Below are 21,567 nucleotides of genomic sequence, written 5' to 3'. Positions count from 1 at the left end.
CAAAACTGTGCATTCTGTCTCATCCAGTGTTATCTAAAGCCAATCAGTGCTTCCTCTATTGAAAATTAAAATGATAAAAGTGAATTCAGTGTTTGGTTGACAGCAGATTCTTCAGGCATGCTCATGCACATACACTTACTGTACTGTGTCTTTGCTCTCCCTTTTCCAGCATTCTTCCTCTCTTGACTCCTCAATACTCTCCAATAAATTTGTTAATCATTCATAATGTATTGGAAAATGCCCCCATTCTCTCCTCCCTCCATCCTCCATGTCATGCATCCATCTATGTTTCCATTGCCCCATCATGTTTATACCCAGCCCAACACTGGGGCTAATTCAGCCCTTTTAACCCGTACACTTGCACCCATCCATTCATTCTTCAGTTCACCTATGAACCCAACCAATTCTTTTGTCTTTCTTCACTCGTCCACCTTTCTGTGCAATATATCTATTTCTGCCAGTATATGGGTGCATGGTAATCAAAAAAAGCTGGTCCCCTAGGGACTCATGGGGACTGGGAGTGTGCAGTAATATGACAGTGACACGGAAAGCCAGCACGCTCTGCTGAATTATGAGCTCCTGTGTGTACTGGATGGATCATGTCTGTGGATTTATTTGTTCATCTGTAACCTCTATATGCATTTTTAATTTTAGTGTGTGTTTGTGTGTTTGTTTTCCTCCTTACACGCATGTCATAGGCAGGACCCTGAATATATTCTGTATTTTTATGTGTGTTTTTGGATGCCTGTGTATATATTTGTGTGTCACCCATGTCTGCAGGCTCCAGTCCTCATCTGGCACTCAGCTTCACTGTGTAAAAAGACCACATTCCTCAGCTCTGTGTGTGTGTGTGTGTGTGTGTGTGTGTGTGTGTGTGTGTGTGTGTGTGTGTGTGTGTGTGTGTGTGTGTGTGTGTGTGTGTGTGTGTGTGTGAGAGAGAGAGTTGGATCATTCATTTTTTTAGCCCACCCACATTTTTCTCTATAATGGTGTGACTCAGATGTGTCATGTGGCGTTCTGGAATGACTGTGTTTTGTGCTGCAGGTCAGGTCATTTCCAATTTTGTGTTACAGCTTCCAGCAGGGTACCCTCACCTTTTGCTTTGAGTCTGGTGTAGATCCATGAGTGTTTGCCTTTGACGTTGTGTTTGTGTGTGTGCTCTTCATGCTGTGAGTGTATTTTGGGTTGTGTTTACTGTTGCAAACCTGGCTTATTTGGGCCGTAGCAACAGGAGAGGGGAAGTCCCCGTGGGAGAAAGAAAGGGAGGGAGCACTCCAAACAGGACATGGTCAGAGCGGTCACTCTGGGAGGGGTGATGGAGATGAAGTGGTAGTCATCCTGACTCGGCTGGAAAGAGTCGAGGCTAAAAAAAGTTTTTGAAAGATAATTTAAAGATCATTTATAGATTGTAGTTTACAATAGGAGGAAGGGAGACAGAGGGATGATGGGGAGAGATGGGGAGAGATGGGGAGAGAGGGGGACAAACAGAGAGGAACAGAAGAGTGGGAGGGGAGCAGAGAATACGTGTCGACGGGATTTTAAGGGCAGGGGGTGCGTTTATTTTCGATTTGCTCCCAAGGCAGCATCCTGTCCTGTACGGGTGGGGCTAAAGACAAGCCAGGGAGCAGAGGAAGCAGGCTAAGACAGCCCATCTGCTAGTCCCAGACACACACACACACACACACACACACACACACACACACACACAGACATAGACACGCTCACTATGTTGGAAGAATGTCAACTCTGAGCTATAAATACACTGAACCCAAAGAAGACCACAAGGCGACTAAGGTGATTTTTCATTTAGTGTTAAGAAAAAAAGAGTAGTGGAGATGGGGCAAACGTACACTCACACACACAAACTAAGGCGCACACACAGCACCTGGACTGCCCCCAGTTACCCCCTCATACACACATTTGACACAAATTCACATACTGACAGACGCTCACTGAAACATGTAGGTAGCGCACACGCACGCACGCACACACACACACCCTTGTTCCAACAGCAGTGCTTCGTGTTCCTTTGTCTATTAGAGATTGGCACCAACATTTCAAGGTGTAGTTCATACATCATTACAGAGCAGCAAAGTGTTAGTGTTTGTCTGTGTGTGTGTGTGCAACAAGTCCTCTAACTTAAGCAAACATATACATTGCTTGTCCTTACCCTTGTGTCTGACCCGTAGAAACGTAGCAGCAGCAAGCGCACTGGACTTTTGTCATCATGTTTACAAAAGTAAACATGCAGTTACAGTTGTGGATGGGTCATGCATAAAAGAAACATTGATTATCGGTTTCTCCCAGGAAGGGAACAGTGGTCTCCTGTGTGACTGTCCTGTGTTTTGTCATACCAACCATCCACCCCGACCTCCTCCTAATGCAGACTTTGTCACTCTATTTACTACATCCAATAACTGTGCACAGATGACCTATGGGCTCGTTTTTTACAGCAGAACAGTATTGTAAGTAACTGAGAGAAAGCTACTTTGCTTTCCTACTGACTTGGCCCACAAACAAGGTCATTGCCATGTATGTCAATGCCAAATTCTTATTGTTCTCATTCTCATTTTACCTTTATCTGAATTTTCAAGATGTTAAACAGATACCTGTATGTTTCTCCTGTACAGGTAAGGCTGACGAGGCATAATACTAATAATGTGCATGCACATGCACATGGATGCATATCACAGCTGACAGCGGTGCTCATCCAGCACACTACAACACAACCATCAGCATCAACACCACAACATAAATGCATAAGCACTTGTGTAATGGTAATGCACTAGATAGCAGAGAGGAACAGGACAAGGCAGATTAGATTTTCTCTTATCTCCTTCTCTTGGTTTTCTCTGTCGTCCCCTTCTCCATTTTCCCCATGAGAGAGAGAGAGAGAGACACAGAGAGAGAGAGAGAGAGAGTGTGTGAGAACTATTGTGTATTTTCGTCATTGCATTTTTTATTGAAATCATGTGTCTATGCATGCATGTGCTCTTAGCTGCGAGTGCAAGTCTGTGAATGTATTGTGTGCGTGTGTGTGTGTGTGTGTGTGTGTGTGTGTGTGTGTGTGTCTGGCAGTGCGTGGGTAATGCGACAGGGCCATATTTCCCCTGGGCCCATGGCTCTGCAGGCTTTAGCCTCGCTCTCTCTAAGCAGTTTAGGAAAAACAATGACAGGCTTGTATATTGACTGGTCTGGGTTGGCCTGGCCTGGAAGATGGGCTGTTCTCACTACAGCGCACACACCCTCTGCTATGACAAGAACAGTAGAAACATAATGAAAAAAAAGTCCAAACCAGGGTTCATATTCAAAGATTAATTTGATTAAAGCCATTCGGGAGGTGGGTTTCACGAAACAACATGATCTATATTGGCTGCTCTGAGGAGGAGGAGGCTCTTGTAATTGAAGAACATACTTCATATTTGAATAAATAGACAGTCAAATATAGCCGAATAAACACAGAATAAAACAAAAGCGACTCTATTCAGACTCAGCCTTGTATTCAAGCTTATCTGAATCTAGCATGCTGTTATGTTTGTGTTCATACCTTAAATACTCATAAAATGCTTGCGGCCTTTTTTGTTTCACGTACGGAGATAACACTCAACTTTATCTGCGCAGCCTTTATTTCCAGTTTCCTCTTTTCTGACATATATTTTTCACCTCCGCCAAGGTGGTTATGTTTTCACCTGTCACTGTTTGTTGTTTTTTTTATTTGACAGCAGGATTACAAAGAAGCACTCAGCCTATTTTCATTTATTTTGGGTGGAAGGATGGGGCATGGGCCAGGGAAGTACCTATTAAATTTTCATGCAGATGCAGTCAAACGGGCGGATCCAGGAATTTTTTTGTATTTCCTTCACTAGACATGAGATAGGACATTTATCACGTTGGCAGAGGTACGCGCTTTACTGAGTGCCAGTCTAGTTTTAATCATATTCTAGTAAGAAGCCCTCCTACTGTTGTTTACTCTTTACTCTTGCACACTTTTTTCATCTGTTTCACATTTTAACATTGCCAGCAGTTCAGGGGGCATACAGTAATTCCTTCACTTCAGTGGAGGGCTTTTATTGTGAAACATTTGCAGGTGTGGAGTTTCTTTAAAGGCAGCAGTATTTGAGAATTTAGTATCCTAGTCACAGGCCTAGAAGCACAGTAAACACTAAATATTAAAACAGTGTGCCGTCTTTGTGCTCTTCCTTTCCCCACTACTCCCTTCTTCCTCCTTCTGTCACCCTTTTTTCTGTAGAATATATCAATTACTCTGCTGTAGAGCAGATGTCACACTGTGACACGCGCACACACACACACACACACACACACACACTTCTGATTGATTGCAATGCTGCATAATCAATACCAAGCTCCCGACGTTGTAAATGAAGAGAAGTAAACGGAAGGTGTCAGAGGGTGTGTGTGTGTGTTTGTGTGTGTGTGTGTCATATGAAGTGTGTAGCTTGCTAGGCTGTCATCCACCCTTCCATTACATTCCTCTCTCATCCTTCTCTCATCTTTATCCTCCCTCTCTCCTCTCTCCTCTCGGCTATTTCCAGCAGTCCACTGCAGCGCTGCGAGTTCCTCTAGGGAGTGACCATGGCCCCCCTCCCTCCATCCATCCCTCCCTCTTCTTCCTATGTCCTTCCTTTCCATCCCTCACTCCATCTACAAATCAATACGCCAGCATTAGGACCCGAAGAACCTGAGGGAAAACACAGACACACACACACACCCTTTCCTTCTTATCCTCTATAGTTCCTTCCTCCCTCAACCCCTTTTTTCTTTGTGGAATCCTTCTATTACTGGATCAATTTACTTTTTTCTCTTTTTCTCTCCATTCACATTTCTAATGCCTCATATATGACATCTAAGACTAAGGTCATATGTGAGGCATTAGAAATATGAAATGCAACTCCGTAAAGACGAAAGCCAGACATGGATGTACTCTTCTAGGAATCAGGACGGATACACGGGGCAAAATCTCTTTTCCTCTCCTCTCCTGTGTTTAACATTGTCACATAAAGAGGATTTAGCCTGACCTCTTCTGGCAGTGAGAGGAAATGCAGCCAGTTAGTTTCGGGGTGGAGCGCAGAGGCATGAGGATGAGGGAAAGCGATAGAGTGAGAGAAAGCAGAGAGAAAGAGAGAATGAGAGAGAGGAAGGTTTTCTATCATAATGGGGTCAGTGGCTCCCAATGAGATCTGCTTCCTCACTAGAGAGACAGCCACACACACACACACACAGAGAAACAGACACTTATGTGTCACTGTCCCATTCGTTATTTTGCTCATTTGCTCACCCATTCCTCTAAAACCCTTCTGCATGCATCAGTGTGTGTGTGCTGTGTGTGTGCAGAGCCCCTCTAGTGTGTGTAGGCCATTAATACTCTTTCCTTTCCTCTGGACAGGCTAGCTTGGCCTCTAAAGCTGAGTGACAGACACTGTCAAACACATACACACTCATACAGCATTCTCTCTCTCTCTCTCTCACTCTTTTTCTCTCTCACGCACATACACGCACACCAGAGGGCTCAACAAAACATGCACAGCAAGATAAGGGCCATAGAATGACAAACAAGTATTTATCAACCCCAAACCACGTATAATCCCTCACATTTCTCTCCCCATCCACCCCCCCTCGCCTCTCTGTTCTCTTCATCCCCCTATCCCCTCCGTTTATTTCATTTGCCCATCCGCTGCTCTTTTTTTGTCCTTTTTTTTCTGTAGTGGGGCCTATCTGCAAGTGAGAGCGATTAATCTGAGAAAGCTGCTTTTTAGTGGTGGTGAAGGATGGGGTGGGGCGTTGATTGGGAAGATCTCACTGGGAATTGTGTGTGTGTGTGTGTGTGTGTGTGTGTGTGTGTGTGTGTGTGTGTGTGTGTGTGTGTGTGTGTGTGTGTGTGTGTATGTGTGAAGAAGCAGGGATGATAGGAAAAGATTTCAGAGGGAATTTGTCTGTGTGTGTGTGTGTGTGTGTGTGTGTGTGTGTGTGTGTGTGTGTGTGTGTGTGTTTCATAGGGAGAAAGCTGTACAGAGGAGGAGAAAAAGCATCCTAGTGGAAACTTCTCTGACACACACATGCACACACACACAAACAAATTCCCAGAGAAATCTTTCCAATCATCTCCCCATCTTCCACACAGACACATACACAGATACATACAGTATCTCCCCAGCTTTAGATGTGATTCCAGCTAAATTCCAAACCAGCAAATCCAGATTATCACGAGTTCAATTCCCCATTGTAGCTGATATGGAACAGCCACAGAGGACTGACTGTGGAGCTGAGTGTGTGTGTTTGTGTGATCATGAGTGCAGAAGCGAACATGTGCATATTTTGTGCACCCTAGGTGGCACCGTGTGTGTGTGTGTGTGTGTGTGTTTTTATGTTTAAGTAAGAAAGTTAAGCATATTATTAAGTGTGTGTTCATGTGCAGTTTACAGTATACTTGTCTGTGCGTGCCTGGCCTCTTCATTTGTGCATACAAATCCATCTGTGAATCTCTGTTTCTCCGAGATTCCAAATTTTGAAAAAAGGTGTTTTTTGCATTGTGATTATGTATTGATGTGTAGTGTGCTGATGCCTTTGGAGAGATGTGAGTGTAGGCGTCTCAAAGGTATGGAGACGGTCTCTGTAAAATATTAATCACAACACCAGAAGACACAAGGGTTTCACAGATCTGAATAAACAAATCATTGCGTTGGGCTCCCACAGATAAGAAATAAACCAGAACAAATACTATATGAGTAATAATTTGGTTATGGCCAAAACCAGGTTCTACTGTGTTTGAGGAAAAGGTATATTTTTAGGTATAAAGCAATGAATTTTGTTTTCCTATACTTACCAGTTTATGTTGTAGAGTGGTCTTGTCTGCTTGTCTTGTTTGACTTTTCTTTTTTCCCTTCTATTCTCCTCTCTTCCTCTTTCTTTTCTTTTGTCAGACCATGTATAAAGCAAGGAGGCCTTGCTTTCTGTACTGTGGGAGGCAGTTGTGTTTCTGTTCTCTTCTGTTCTATTATAGGGTGGGGGGGCAAGTGGAAACCACTATGCTCACGTAGCCCATTATTTCTCTCATCATGTGTTCTCACTTTTTCTCTCTACCTCCCCCTCTCCCTCTCTCCCCCCAGAACCACACACTGAGTCAGCACGCGCAGTGAGACCGAGGCCCGGCAGGATCTCTCGGCTCAGCCGGGGCCCCCGACCCGGAGCCGGCAGGGGACCGCCATCTCCACATCACAGCCAATCAAAGTGTCATTTGCTACTCACATGTAAAACTCTAACGATCGCGCCACTGGGCGCGGCTATTACGAGCAGCGGGGGAAAGGAATATTAATGGGATATGCTATTAAATAAAGAAAGGAAAAAGTGGGTGAGAGAAATGGTAAGAGCTAGATGGAAGGAAAGACGAGTGAAAAAAGGGTATTGTACGTGCAGTATTTTTTATTGTCCCTGCCAAACCCCCCTCCAACAGCTTCTTCCTCCTCCTCTTCTCCTTTCCTCTCCTCCCACCCATCACTCCCCAGGTCATGCATTTTATTTTTTTTAATAGAAAAAAAAAAGCAAGATAACACCCTTTGTTTTGAGATTTTTTAAAAATAGATTGTAGGAAAAAGCTTCACTTTCTTGTCCCCTCAGTTGCTCATTGTATTCAACTTCATAGGTGCCATCTTATTTGATTTTTATTTCTTATTTTCTTTATTTTCATTTTGTACCTTTCATTTCTTGCCGTAAGTAGGTACTTGTGCTGTGTTGTGATTGTTTGTTTGCCAGTCGTAATATTCCTAAGTTTTCCCCCAAATCTCTCCTTTTTATGATTATTGTTATATATTTTTTTTCCTTTTTATAATTACTATGAAAAAAAGACATCAAACAAAATAAAGTGCAGAAAACCATACAGATGTTTCTTTTTTTTGGATTGGGTTTTCCAGTCTCTATGGGGCCTATAATGGTTATTGTAAAAATGAGTATCATCAATTTCAGTGCGTCTGGTCAATGACTGCTTTTTAATTGTGAATTAACCAGATTGCAATAATCTAGTACAGACAAAAAGATAAAACAAATAAATAAATGACAAATAAACAACTTCTGTGTGATGTGCATTTATTCAAAAGAAATGCATTTGTGAAGTTGCATGCATATTTACTGATGTGTTATCAATCCCTAATATTGCTATTATTCAATTGCAATACTCTCCAAGTATCATGGAAATTATACTAAGAGTGAGGAAATGCTACATGTGCTGGTGAAGCGATGGTCAAAATCAGCTGAGCACCCATAAGCTCAGTTTGGGTTTTAAAAGAAGAGTTTATTAATATATCTAAAGTTCTTTACATAAGGCATCAAAAACACCAAAAAAAAGATTTTCTAACTTAGTGGTTCCCAACCAGTGGTCACGACGATGAAGGGAAAGTGGGGAAAAAAACGTATTTCTGCAAAATCTTTATTTTTCTACAATCTTTAGGCTTTTTTCTTGTTAAATATGTCTTCAGACCTCTAAAAAATATTTGCATAAAACAATCTAAAGAGGACCCCTGGAATCTAAAGGATTCAGTAACAGGAGCAAACTTATTGTCTACCAGTACACATGAAATAGAGGATAGACTGTGTTTCATGAGCTCTGAGACTGCTGAGAAGTCCCATTATACCCACTGACTTCTTTCACACGGTTACTGTGGGAGCGATCACACTTTGCCACAATCATTTCGGAATACTGTGCATCTTTTGGAAAAAGACATGCTGCTTGTTTGTGATTTTTTTGTGGCGCGTGCGTGCGTCCTCAGTTTAACTCATGTCAATATAGTGACATCAGTCACATCTAATATATTTCCCATAATGTGACAACCAATGCTGTAAAAAACTTTTAGGGGGAAAATAATACTTTGAATGTAAACAGATTTCTATAATAAATAACAACTAAATTTAACCAGGAAAGCACTTTGCTTGGATCAAAATTTCTTTCACAGGTGTGTTCTGGCCAAGATAGCAGCAGCACATAGAACATAGAAGTTACAAAACATCATTCAGACCCATAATAGATGAGAAAGATGTAAGTTCCAGTAGTTCCTGGCTCCCAGATATTTGGGTAACATAATTGCATAATTATGGAGGTAAAACGTCCAGTATTCCCCCAAACACAGCGTTGATGTACCATTCTCTTAGCAAATTGTTACGGCTTATTTGTTAGAAATAATAAAAAACTGCATACTTACACATCCAGCAAACACGGAGCATTAAAAACTTTCCATTGGAGATGTGTCTCTGGGCACCTGATGAATATAATAACTTGTGGATCAGATATTCAGATCTGGTATGAATGAGCCGTGTGACTCAATATGACCCCGTACAGGTCAAAACAATGAGATAACGCACCTAAAAGCTGCGGAGATCTGCAGAGTTGAGTGTTCATATTACAGTGGCTTCAGATAAAGCTTTGGAGTTAGTTTTTGCAAAGAGCAAGAGCTGAGGATTATGTCCCCCATCACTTACATCAGAAACATGTTGGGAATGGATCTTTTAATGGCCAGTATGAACAGAAGGAATTATTACAGCAAGAAAAGGCTGTTTTAATGTTCATGTGGGAACCTGACTATTGTTTTAGACAGACTGGAAAAACTGTCAACTTATCCTTTAAATCAGTTAGTCCTACAGTATCTATGAGTTGCGACTGCAGATGGGAATAAGAAAGATAGTGAAAGATTGTCATCATGGTCAAATATTTAGAAAAAAATGCATTTATCAAGGTGAGTCAGGTAATAGCACCAATACAATGATATAGGTGTGTACTAAAAACAAGAAAAATTAACAACCAAAATGTCCTCATCTGCCCCTTACTGATAATTCCTGCTGTATACAGTCTGCAAAAAGAGGCCAAAAATAAAAGGCTGAGAACGTTTAGCACCTCAGCATTTGTTTCAGTACTGGAACTGCAGCTGGACTCCCTCACAAGTAGGGCTGCTGTTTCATTTTGGAGCTATGTTTAACTGTGCTGCCATAACCACAGAGTATACAGTAAATTACAATTCAAAAAACCAAACGATCATGGCCATTTTAGACACACTCTAAGCTTCAAACTTTTATTTCTGAGCCCCACTGGCTGTGAATTTTAGGTCTCATTAGGAGACTGTAAGATTTGTCTGAATGTATTTTTTTTTTTTTTTTGCATTGTGCAACCTTATCTCTGGCCAGCTGGGTTTCTGTAGCCGCTGACACCCTCCCTTCCGGAGGGCTGATAGTTGAGTACTCATTTCCCCAAACCAGCCACCTGAACAACCACAACATCACAAAAGGGAACAGTTAAAGGTATACCATTACCAAAACACAAAACCTGTCTGTTGCTTGTACACTCCCTTGTGTATGGGTGGAACAGTAAAACCTTTCCTCTGTTGACTCACATACAGTATGTCTTTTGTTTAAATCGGTTGGTTTCAAGGTTCTACTGAAAAGACTGAATCTGCCAGACATTCTGCGTGGCTGACCCTTCAGGCATATGGCCAGTGAGGTCAAATAACAGTAATATTTGTTCCAAAAGTAAAATTGATTTGTCTTAAACTGGCAAACAACTGAATTAAATCATACATTTTCTTCTACATCACTGAATCGGACATTACACAGACGGTGTAATTTCAGTTTTAACTTTTTGTTTGTTTGTTTGTTTGTTTTGACCAGATGGGAATTTTACAAGGAGCACTTGAAGGCAGCAGTGAAGCTCACTCCACTGTTTAAAGTGCATTCAAGTGAATAGGTATTTCCTTATTTTATTGTTTAATGTCTCTGGAGTTGTGTAAGAGGGAGCATACAAGCTACGCTCTCGTTCACACACACCGGACACCGATTTTTAGTTACCAAATCATCTAGTTTCCATCTCCTTACAGCTGACGTGACAGTTGAACTGTACGCACAAAAAAACGGGCAATACGAGCCATGATACAAAAAGTCCCGCGCTATGTATGTAAAGGCGTGTGCAGGTTATCCTCCCACGTTACAGAGTGTGGCGGTTCATCTCATGAGCAGCGGCTAAAACCCTGTGAAGTGGGTCTGTGTGTCAGCGCAGCTCCGTCCGTGTATTTCCGGGTGGTACGAGGCTGCTCCGGTACATCCCGGCTAACATCAGTCGGTTCAGCCTCCCTCCTCCATTCAGCCTGAACGACCGCCACCGGAGACCGGGACCCAAACAAAAATAACCAGTTATTGACCGGGACAGATCTATAATTGATGTCTTATAGCTGAAAGTCAAAGCGGGGGGCAGCAGGGCGGGCAGCGGGCAGGAGTTATGGCGGCGTCTCTTCTCTCCGAGACCGACATCAGGCACCGGTCCATGGCGGAGGAGGATCCGAACGGGAATGAACACGGGGCGGCTGCACGCAGCGCGGCGCCTCGCTGGGGACCGCAGCACGCCGGGGCTCGACAGCTGGCGAGGCTTTACTCTCCCGGTGAGGATGTATTTACTGTCGTTGTCAGTGATGTTGCTGTTGCCACTTGCTTGGTTCGTAACGAGGCTAAGACGGAGACATGGCATCAGCAGAGGCCTAAGAGGCACAGTGCGACATCCGTGCTGACGGGCGCAGAGATGACGATAACAAGGATAGTGATGATGATGACGATGTAGACGCTCCTGATTATATCCTGCTAAGACTGTGGCTATGGGCTAACTTAGCAATGATCTGTCATTCACGACTACTTACTGCAAAACGAACGCGGCTCTAACCTGCTGTGAATCATTACATTTAAGTGTGGAAAGGCCTGCTGTCTACAGCCAAGAGGACAGCAGTTTCTGTCTGCAGCTGGCTGAAGAGCCCGTTCCTCATACCTGCTCCACCATGCTCACAATGTCTAATAACAATTTACGAAATAGAAAGCTTTAAACCCCAGTCTCACTCTGTCATTATTGCTAGAAGGGGATGAACGTGTAACTCAAGGTGTCCCTCCGTAGTAAGTTGTACCCAAGGCCTCTGCAAAGTTGGAGCTTTCTCCTGAGGTATATACAGTGAAACTAAGCATATCTCTGTGCAAAGTGCAACCTCAGTGCGTTAAAAGTGAGTACACCTTTGATTTCTGTGTCATTACATCAACCTGTGAGCTTAGTTTTGGCCTGGGATGTGTCTAACGCAGCGTGGGTCCACGTGGTGAGGAACTGCCTGAGCAATTAAGAAACCGGATTTTGAGACTTTGCAAAGATGGGGGAGAGTACGAGTGCATCAGGTGGCTACTGAGCGAGAAAAACAGCTGCAGCATTAGTTAGGAGATGTAGGAAGATCCATACTACCAATAACAGAAGGCACAGTGGCTGTCCTCCAAAATCCATACTTACAAACCCTTATCTCGGGGCCCAATTGTGGCCTATAGGTTAGCGCGCCGACCATGCACTGTACTGACGGCTTCCCAATAAAGGGCGTAACATGCCCAAAAATATCGACTACAACGATATGTCTGTCCATTGTCCAGATTTGGGGAGGTTTTGCTAAATAAAGTTATCCAGATAACTAAGGCCTTTGCTGTTCTGGCCTGTTTACAATTTTATTGATGTGAGCAGACATTCAACAGAATCAGGAAACATTAACAAAATGTCGATTTAGTTGTTGCACAGTGGTAGTCCATGTTTGATGTAAGTGTGTGCTGTGGGTTCAAGCAGGTTACAATCCTGTATTTTTGTTTTTTCTGGTAGGGTGACCCTTTTGGGGTACTCTGCTGACTGTAAACATAAAGATCTGTTTACTTGTCAAGGACTACTACTCAGCCTGCAAAAGTTGTTGTGTAATATAAAATGCTCTGGAGGGAGCTTTTGAACATTTCAGAAAATAACCCTGATGATGTCATGGGGGTTATCTTTGATTGGGTCTGGAAACAAAATATTTTTAACAGAAAGTCTGTGTAAAAATTGGGGCTGGTGGAGTTTGTAAGATGTGGTGGGCGTTTCCAGGCATGGAGGTTCAAACTAAAGATGCGCATCAATTTTGATAATTTAAAAAAAATAATCTCTCACAAGATCCCCAACTTTATGGATGTGCAGTAATATGAAAGTACAGTAAAAATGCTGTAATACTCATTACTCATTATTCATTTGGAGAATAGATTCTTACAGCCAACCCCAGTCAAGTACACACCTGTTAAAAATGCCTCTAGCATGAAACACCTTGTAGTCAGATACCTCAGGTAGAGGTCCTTACTCCCACAGTACTGATGTGTATGTTTTCTAGATGCTGGTGATGCCTTCAGCCTGGATAGGTGTTTAGTTCCTAGGACAAAATCAATATCTGTGACACCGTTTACGGCAGTAATCCTCATATCCAGTCGTTGGGGTTCGGGGGTATTGCTGGTTTTGTTTTTTGGCGCCGGTTAAAATTCACCTGGTGTCCCAGTCTAAATAAGTATCTGATTAGGCATCTGGAATTAATACTGCCTGGTAGAATAAAAAATTAGCAACAGTCTGGATCCTGGCAAAGAAATTTGAGGATTGCTGGTGCACAGGTTACAAATACTCTCATAAAATGACAGTCGTTATTATTGCAGACAGAATTTCCTGCCTCCTTCAAAACAAAGTACTGTTTCTGTGTCATGAACCTAAGACCATATGTAGTAGTCTGGTGTTGCATTGTGGCCATGTTAAACATTTCCCATCAGCTGCACTTCTCCTGCTCCTCTCTTTTGTGGTTGTTTTGGTCTTTATCTTTTTGTCCCAAACATTAAAGCTTTCAACGTTAAGCTTTAAACCTGACAAGTTTCATACCATCAACCACTCCTTGCTACATACAGTAAAACTACTCAAGGTTTTCAGGATTTTAAATCTATGATCTCTACTTTTATTCCCACGAAGGCATGTGTGCCTTTGCTGCCATTTGACATCACAACTCATCTTGGGTATTTATTGGCTTTCATCCAGTTTAAATCAAATATGTGCTGAAAAATTTGAAAGGGAGAAAAAATTGTAAGCAACAAGAAAAATTAAGCCATTTATCATTGATGATACATCGGTTTTGACATGGTGATGGAAGGCACATTGTGCCTCAGTCCTTAGAAAAGAGAACCTGTCTTACCAGTTGTGCATCAAGCTGGAGTGTGCCACATTTTGCCTGACCATCTGCCCTGCTCCTCACTTCACTGAGCATTTTAATTGCCTCTAGTCAAGCCATGTTGGCCACTTGTTAACACTTCCTAAAATAGGAACGATGATCGGAGAAAAGAGAGGTTTGCACCACTAGAACTGCATTATTGTGAAGTTAATATGAGGGAATAACGTGTCATTAGGTTGGCACTTGAATCTAAAGCCCTTACAGCACTGTGAGTTTGTTCATATTCAGAAACCACTGACCCTGGTAATGTACGTGCCTCGACTCGACCCACTGAGCCGAAAAGGATCTTCTGATCTGACTGGTGATTTAAGACTTTTTAAAACTTTATTTTCACTTAACCTCCGACTGTTTGCAGCCCGTCACAGAACAAACCCTTCACTTCAGTGGAAGCTGGTGACGTGGGTATTCTCATTTTTAGACACTGTGAGTAAAGGAGTCACCTTCGCCAGTAATGGAATTGGATTTACACTATTGTTCAGAGCCATTATATTACAGAAATAACCATCTCCACTTTTGTCAACAGACGAGCTTGCATACGTGCAGGCATTGATGCACACATGCACACACATCCTTGTTTTACTGTATTCGTGGGAACCGTCACAACTGATTGCCTAACCCTAACCCTTACCCTAATCCCAACGTAAACCTTATTCAAACTTGAACCCTAAAACCAAGTCTTAACCATCAAACAGCCATTTAAATTGTTTGAAAATGCTGACCAAAATGGGTTCAGCATTTTGGTCTCCACAAAGCTATTTGAATCCACAAATATAGTAAAACAAGCCCACACACGCACGCTTGTGCATGCTCAATTCATTATTTCTCTTAATTAAGGCTGGTTACAAGCTGATGATGGGAAGCGAGAGAAATGTTGGACCAGAAACAACAGTTGTTTTTTTTTTTGGGAGTTGTATTTTCATTTATTCATAGATCATAACACTATTGTGATCTGCATTAGTACTAGCAAGATTAATTATGTAAACATTTTAAAACTGGTGGTTTAAGTACTGGTTTATTAAATTGGTAGCAATGTACAATTAGCCCCATCATAGATGGAATACATACCTTTTCCCGTGCTAGCAAAGATGGCTGAGTTGCTGTGGAAGCCTGCTTATCAGAAAATGCGTCCACTAGTTAAGTGTGATACTATTGTGCTCATGCTCATGAATTTAAAAACAACAGTTGCATGATATGTATCATTTTCAGTGACTTGGATTTTAGTTTAGTCATAAGTTAAATTTATATGACAGGAAAAGTAATGCAGTGATTGTACTGTTATGACTAGTCCGCAACCAACAGTACAGAGAGCAATAACAATTTTAAAAACAAATATATGTTAATCACTACATTTTAAAATCTTGTGGAGTACGTATTAGCAAACAGTTGCCTGTTTACAAATTCAGTACGTACTCTGATCAGCCAGAACATTAAAACCAGTTGCTGGTTTTAATGTTTTTGGGGTGTACAGTATATATCTATACATATCTATGCATATATTGTGTATACACCATTATATATATTATATATAAACATCATTTAGCCACAAAATTAAAACATGGTTAATTAGAGGGGGGAAAGTAATTAAAAACAGTAAAGTTGCAGGCTGTAAAATCAAAACAATGAGCTGAAAGACACTAAAACTCGCTGTAGAGCTGAGGGGAACACAGAGGTGGGTGATAATTCTCTGTGGGTTCATCACCATTAGTAAACTTTCACATTACATTTTGTCATTTGAATTAAAAAATAAAAATAAAACCGTAATAGTGCAGCTTTAACCTAATAGAGTATTTCCAAAAAAAAAGCACTACATTATTTCTGTTCATCAACACAAACTTTTAAAAATATTTTTTCTTCTTCTTCTTCATCATCATCATCATCATCATCATCATCATCATCATCATCATCATCATCATCATCATAATAAGTATAAGACGAGGATGGAAAGAGTTTAATAGACATGAGAAGAATGCTGATGTGAACCTGGGTCGTGTTTGCTTTGCCAGTCTGTTGTTGCTGAGTGTTGTGCTGTTTGATGGTTAAGAGGATCACACATGCATTTGGGGTCCTGACACTTTATCCCCTGTCACTTAGTGGCCACAGAGCTTAATTAGCAGAGTGACTCTGGGTATGCAACACAGGCTCTGCTGATAAACTCCAAACGGGTGTGTTACACAATAATACTCAGCGGTGAAGTTCATACTCAATCACTGAACCTGAAGTGTTGGTCAAGCTTTATTCATGATTGTTCTCTCAGTACCAGCGAGAGGTAGTAAATCATGTAGAACTGCAAAATATAGTCGTTTTTACAGTATTTTCTCTTTGTCACATTTGCAATGCTGCTGTGTTGCTTTCAGAAAGACCTAAAGAACTGGTTGACTCTCAAGGACATATCACACTGGTAGTGTTTTATGAAGCCTTTCTAAACCCCTTAACTGTCTAATTTTAATTTCTACCGATGTAACAATCCATATTTTTTATACTGCGAGTGTGGTCACCAAGTTAATCATAACCTTTTAAGAAGTTATTTAAATCACACATACTGTATCTGTTTCTATATGCAATGAAATTGGGAACTGAGAGTGATGGACCATGAATAAATATGAGAAAAATCAACTAATTCATGTCTGCTGAACAATGAATAATGAACAATACAAGCAATAAAAAGCATCATAAAAACATAACCTGCAAGATTGTGGCTAACGTCTTTCTTAAATGGTTGGTTCCCCCAAATTACACAAACAAAAAAATAATTTCCTCACTTAACCCTCTGTGGTATTCATGCAGATTAGGTTTTTTGTGCCAAGGTTTTCAGATATTAACAGTAACCCAATGTCTTGGTTACTCTGAATAATCCACAGACTTCCCTGCAAACAGTTCTTATTAGGACTACCTTGTACCAAAGAAAAGGTTATGTCTGGCACCTGTGAGACGAGTTTTATCGTGTTAAATGAGGGGTTGAGGGTGTGATGACCATGAAACCCATTAACTTTTGCCCTACATTTGGGCCTTCATGTATATCCGTATTTGAGAATTTAAAAAATTGTGGCTGTCTGTGAAGGTAGAGCAGGGGTCCATTAAACGCAGGGGTTGACAGTTTGATTCCCTGGCTCCTCCTGTCCAAACGTCAAAGTGTCCTTGAGCAAGGCAGTAAACCACAAATGGTTCCCGATGGTAAAACCACTGGCTTTCATGTTTGTCACAATTGTGTGTGTGTGTGTGTGTGTGTGTGTGTGTGTATGTGTGTGTGTGTGTGTATGGGTATATAAGAGGCACATTTTAAAGCGCATGCATTTTGGACTTTTAACAAGCTTTACTTTGTTGTACTTAACCTTAGATGCTCTGAAAACATCTTTTCAAAAACAACATAAAGCTGATTCCCAATCAGCTTTTGATTCTGAGTCATGTAGTCCTATATAAAAACAACATTTTCTGCCACAGTTGGGCCAGCTATATAAATACAGCTGTAACTCTCAATGTCTCATTGATTCATTTAGAAAATTTATGAAAGAAATGCTGCACAGGAATCATTTTTAGGCTTCAGCAATGGATAGATGTTACTCAAATGGGGATTAACATCAGGGACGAAAACAGCACTCTAGTAGCATGGCACATTTTTAGTTCAAAATTAATTCTAGCTTTTGATTTATGGCATATTTTTTCAAAAATAAATAAAAAATAAAATAGGTTTCTGATTACTCATGGAATATTTTATCTGCATCAAGTTAAAGCATTTTAAATCAATATCAACAGAGACAATACTGAGTGTCTGGTGATGCTACTGTCCCAGTCAATTGCAACTAACAGTTCATTTTCAGTATTTTGCTATTGTCCAAGTGTCACAAAACTACATTTTCTTTGAGTGAAGGACAATGGCAGCTGTCAACCACAATACAGTCACATGTCATATTGGATAAACTTTTATAGGGCACTATAAAAACATATATCCTGGCTGTAATCCTAGAGAAGAATATGGTTGTGTGTGAATTTTTGTTTTCACCAGGTAAATCTCCAAATGACACAAGCTTTCCCTCATTTCAGCCAAAGGGCACAGCACACTGCAAGTGGAAGATATGCTCAGCAACGCTAACAATGCTGCCGAGCCATTTTTTGAAAACTTGTTATGAAAAATGTTTCCCACATGCTGACAAGTGTCTGTTAAAGAAAAATAAACAGCTAAAATTCAAAATGTCGAAGTGTCCATTTAAGGGGGCACCACGCTGTTATGTGCTTAGTTGTTTGGGTCCGGTTCAGTGCTGGTAGGAGGTAAATCTTAATAGCAGTTTGGCTTGTCAGAGTTTGGAGAAGTTAGATGAGGCGTTGGCAGTGCTCCATAGAGCCAAACATGGGCTCATTACAGCAAAGCTAGGATGGACAAACAGCTGGATACCCCCCCCCCCCATTTCTGCGTCTCTCCATTTCTCTCACAGACTCTATTCATCCCCTCGTCCTCCCATATGTCTGAAGTGTTATGGTCTGCTGACTTCCTCTCCTCTCCTCTCATGTAATCTCACATCGTCTCACTTCTGCTTTCTACAGTTTGCAAGATATCTGAGTCTAATTACATTACAACATGTATGTTTTTATCTGTCTGTCAGTGTGTATATCAATCTCTTGACGTGTGTGTGATACTGAGTTACCCTGGAGGATCTGTTGTCAGTGCCTGTAAGCGATCTAAAGAGCAAGACTGATCTTCAACCTCGTTCAGCTCATCTGACTACTCACATGTCAACCTGCTCTCATTAAACACGCATAAAGACATTCAGTAGCAAAGGAGCCTCTTGAAAAGCACTCTCTTAGGTGTATACTGTCAAAGAATTACATATAATTTGTTCAATTACAATTAACCAACTTTTTGGTTAATTGACTGACTTGTGCAGCAAGGAATTGTGCAGTTCTTGAACCTCAATCTGTTTTGGGGAAGTGGTGTACCATTAGACGGTGGTTGATTAGGAAAAACTAGATTTCAAACACTGATTGCACTGATTACACATTTAGAAAATTATGTCACCCAAACCTTTAAATATCCTGTATTTTAATCTACTTTATTAGCATTATAGCTTTAAGTTGACTATATCCATAGACAAGACTCAGCTTACTACAGTTTTATCTGAGCAATGCAAAGTGGACCAGATATCATTTTAGGGAAGGGTCTGAATTACTGTGTGCAGTATTGCGATGAAGTATATTTTCTTCTGTAGTATATTACATAAATTAAAGCCTCGCATTCATCTTTAAACCTTCAAATTGAATAAAGAAATGATTAATATAGCCATCCATGCATCCAGTCAGTCAGTCAGAAATTTGCACCACTGGGTCATTGATTTTCATTTTCTTTCTACCAGAGTTGAGATTGCCAAAACATTTTTATCCAAAGACTGTGGCCTTGATACTATAACAACAAAAGCAGGGCAAGGTCATTAAGGTAGGTCGAATTTGAAAGTGTGGACAAAGGTAGCAAAGCATCATACACAGTGCTGTCTCAGAAATAATTTGCCTGGTTAATAGATAGAGGTATCATATAAAATTTACATTTGTCATGTCAATCTTAAAACTGTATTTATATACACCGATCAGCCACAACATTAAAACTGGTTTTATTTATATTAAAACCATTAACTGGCTTTAATGTTGTGGCTGATCGGTGTATGGTATTTTTATGTCTTTAGTCTACAGTACTTGCACATGAACATTAACATTAAGAATTTATACCAACATCCTATTCAATTCCACTGATAATTTCAGCCAGACGTAGTTCATAGATCCAGTACCTGTAACATCATGTGTGACTTTATATGCAACTATTTTGGAGGAGACGTCTGACAAATTGCTTCATTTACACCTGATTTGCCACTGAACACTCTTTCCAAGAATTAGGACGTTAAGTAATAAGAGCACAAACTGATTCAAGGAAAAAATTTTAAAAAAGTACTGTAGTTGAATAATACTTTTATACTATCATACACTTTTACATCTTAATCAAGAAATATTTGTGGGTACTTGCTTGTGGAAAAGTATACAGGAACAAATTCCCTGCAGTGCAAATACAATTCGGTCAGCTGCAGAAATGGTGCACTGTTGACTCTCCACTAGTCCAGTTGATTAGTGTCCAGTGGTGAAGAAATAAAGAGCAGACTTGATTTGCAGAAACAAATTTTTCCTCACAGAGAGGTCTCTGTGCTGCGGAGGAGTGACAGGTCTCAGCCCTGAAATCTGACTGACCTGAATTTCTCCTTTGAAGACGTTCAGTTGTGTCTTACTCACTTCGCATATGTAACAGTTGACACATTCTCTCTCTCTCACACACACATTCTCTCTCTCTCTCACTCGCACACACACACACACACATTCCCACTCTCACACGCATTCACAGAAACACGCACACACTTTCTCACTCTCACACACACGCACACATGCTCTCACACACGCACAAATGCTCTCACACGCGCGGACACACATGCTCCCACACACACACATGCTCACACATGCTCACACACACACACACACACACATAGTGCCAGACTCCCTGAACTGCTGACCCCAGGGTCAAAAAGGTCAGGGGTCAGAAACCATTTGAGCATGTGTTTCGGGCCGTGAGAGTCACATGGGCTGTACTTGGCTTTGACCTCTGTGTGTGTTTGTGTGTGTTCTTGTGACCTCAGTGTGCGTATGGCCAGTGTGGGTCAGAGTGGAGTACTATAGTAGAGTCAGCAGAATCAGATCATTAAAGTGCTCCATTGAGTTACTGTATAAACTTGTTTGTGTGTGTGTGTGTGTGTGTGTGTGTGTGTGTGTGTGTGTGTGTGTGTGTGTGTGTCAATTATAAAGAAGAAGAAAAACAATAGAGAGTCAGAACTGATAACGTATTTTTTCTTTCTAACATTCTTTCTATGAACAGTATTCCCAAGATGTATAAGCACTATTGGAATTAACCAAAAAGAACAAAAGTAATATGTGTATATGTGTGTGAGTGTTAAAAAGAAAAATAATCATTACATATAATAAACAGGCTAATACAGTTTATAATGCAGGATATAGAAAACAGAAATGAATATACATATTGTTCTGTTAAATATTGCCTTAGAAATATTTGATTGAGCATGAATATGTGCAAATGTTATTGAAATTATGATGATGATACTGTTAATAAAATTACAATTTCTAACCAAGGAAATGTTCACCACATCATGTATTTACCTGCTGACATGAAACACTTGGTAAAACAAGTCAGGTTTTTCTTGTTAGCCTCAAATATAAGTTATAACAATTTTACAGCATTGCTTACTTATCGCACTACCTTTTTGTCGGACTTGACTTTTTGCCACTTTGTGTTGCTGCAGTGGAACATTGGATACAGTATATGTAATTCCTGAGCCTCACAATTATTGCCAGTTGTGATGCTAGGCAACATGTAGCTAAACAGGAAGAAGTTCACACGGAGAAAGAAATTTTACTGACTGTTCTCAAATCTTACTCATTATCAGCCTATAAAAATTGAGTCATAGAT

General features: G+C 40.8%; 2 protein-coding genes across 3 annotated transcripts in view; both read left to right on the top strand.

The window, feature by feature from the left end:
- Positions 1 to 8,063, top strand: part of znf423 (zinc finger protein 423) — an 81,722-nt gene extending 73,659 nt beyond the window's left edge. For both annotated transcript variants that reach the window (XM_040133099.1, XM_040133101.1), the window contains exon 16: positions 7,125 to 8,063. In XM_040133099.1, coding sequence (XP_039989033.1) covers positions 7,125 to 7,154 — 30 coding nt within the window. In that variant the 3' untranslated portion in view covers positions 7,155 to 8,063. The remainder of the gene's footprint in view (positions 1 to 7,124) is intronic.
- A 2,731-nt stretch (positions 8,064 to 10,794) lies between these two features.
- Positions 10,795 to 21,567, top strand: part of si:ch211-212o1.2 (uncharacterized protein LOC492735 homolog) — a 47,357-nt gene continuing 36,584 nt past the window's right edge. Inside the window, exon 1 of the mRNA XM_040132592.1 lies at positions 10,795 to 11,426. Within this exon, the coding sequence (XP_039988526.1) occupies positions 11,267 to 11,426 (160 nt within the window). The 5' untranslated portion in view covers positions 10,795 to 11,266. The remainder of the gene's footprint in view (positions 11,427 to 21,567) is intronic.

The sequence above is a fragment of the Xiphias gladius genome, chromosome 8, assembly GCF_016859285.1.
Source record: "Xiphias gladius isolate SHS-SW01 ecotype Sanya breed wild chromosome 8, ASM1685928v1, whole genome shotgun sequence".
Classification (NCBI taxonomy): Eukaryota; Metazoa; Chordata; class Actinopteri; order Istiophoriformes; family Xiphiidae; genus Xiphias; species Xiphias gladius.
Note: the sequence above shows the minus strand (reverse complement) of the source record. Positions and strands in the feature narration are given on the sequence as shown.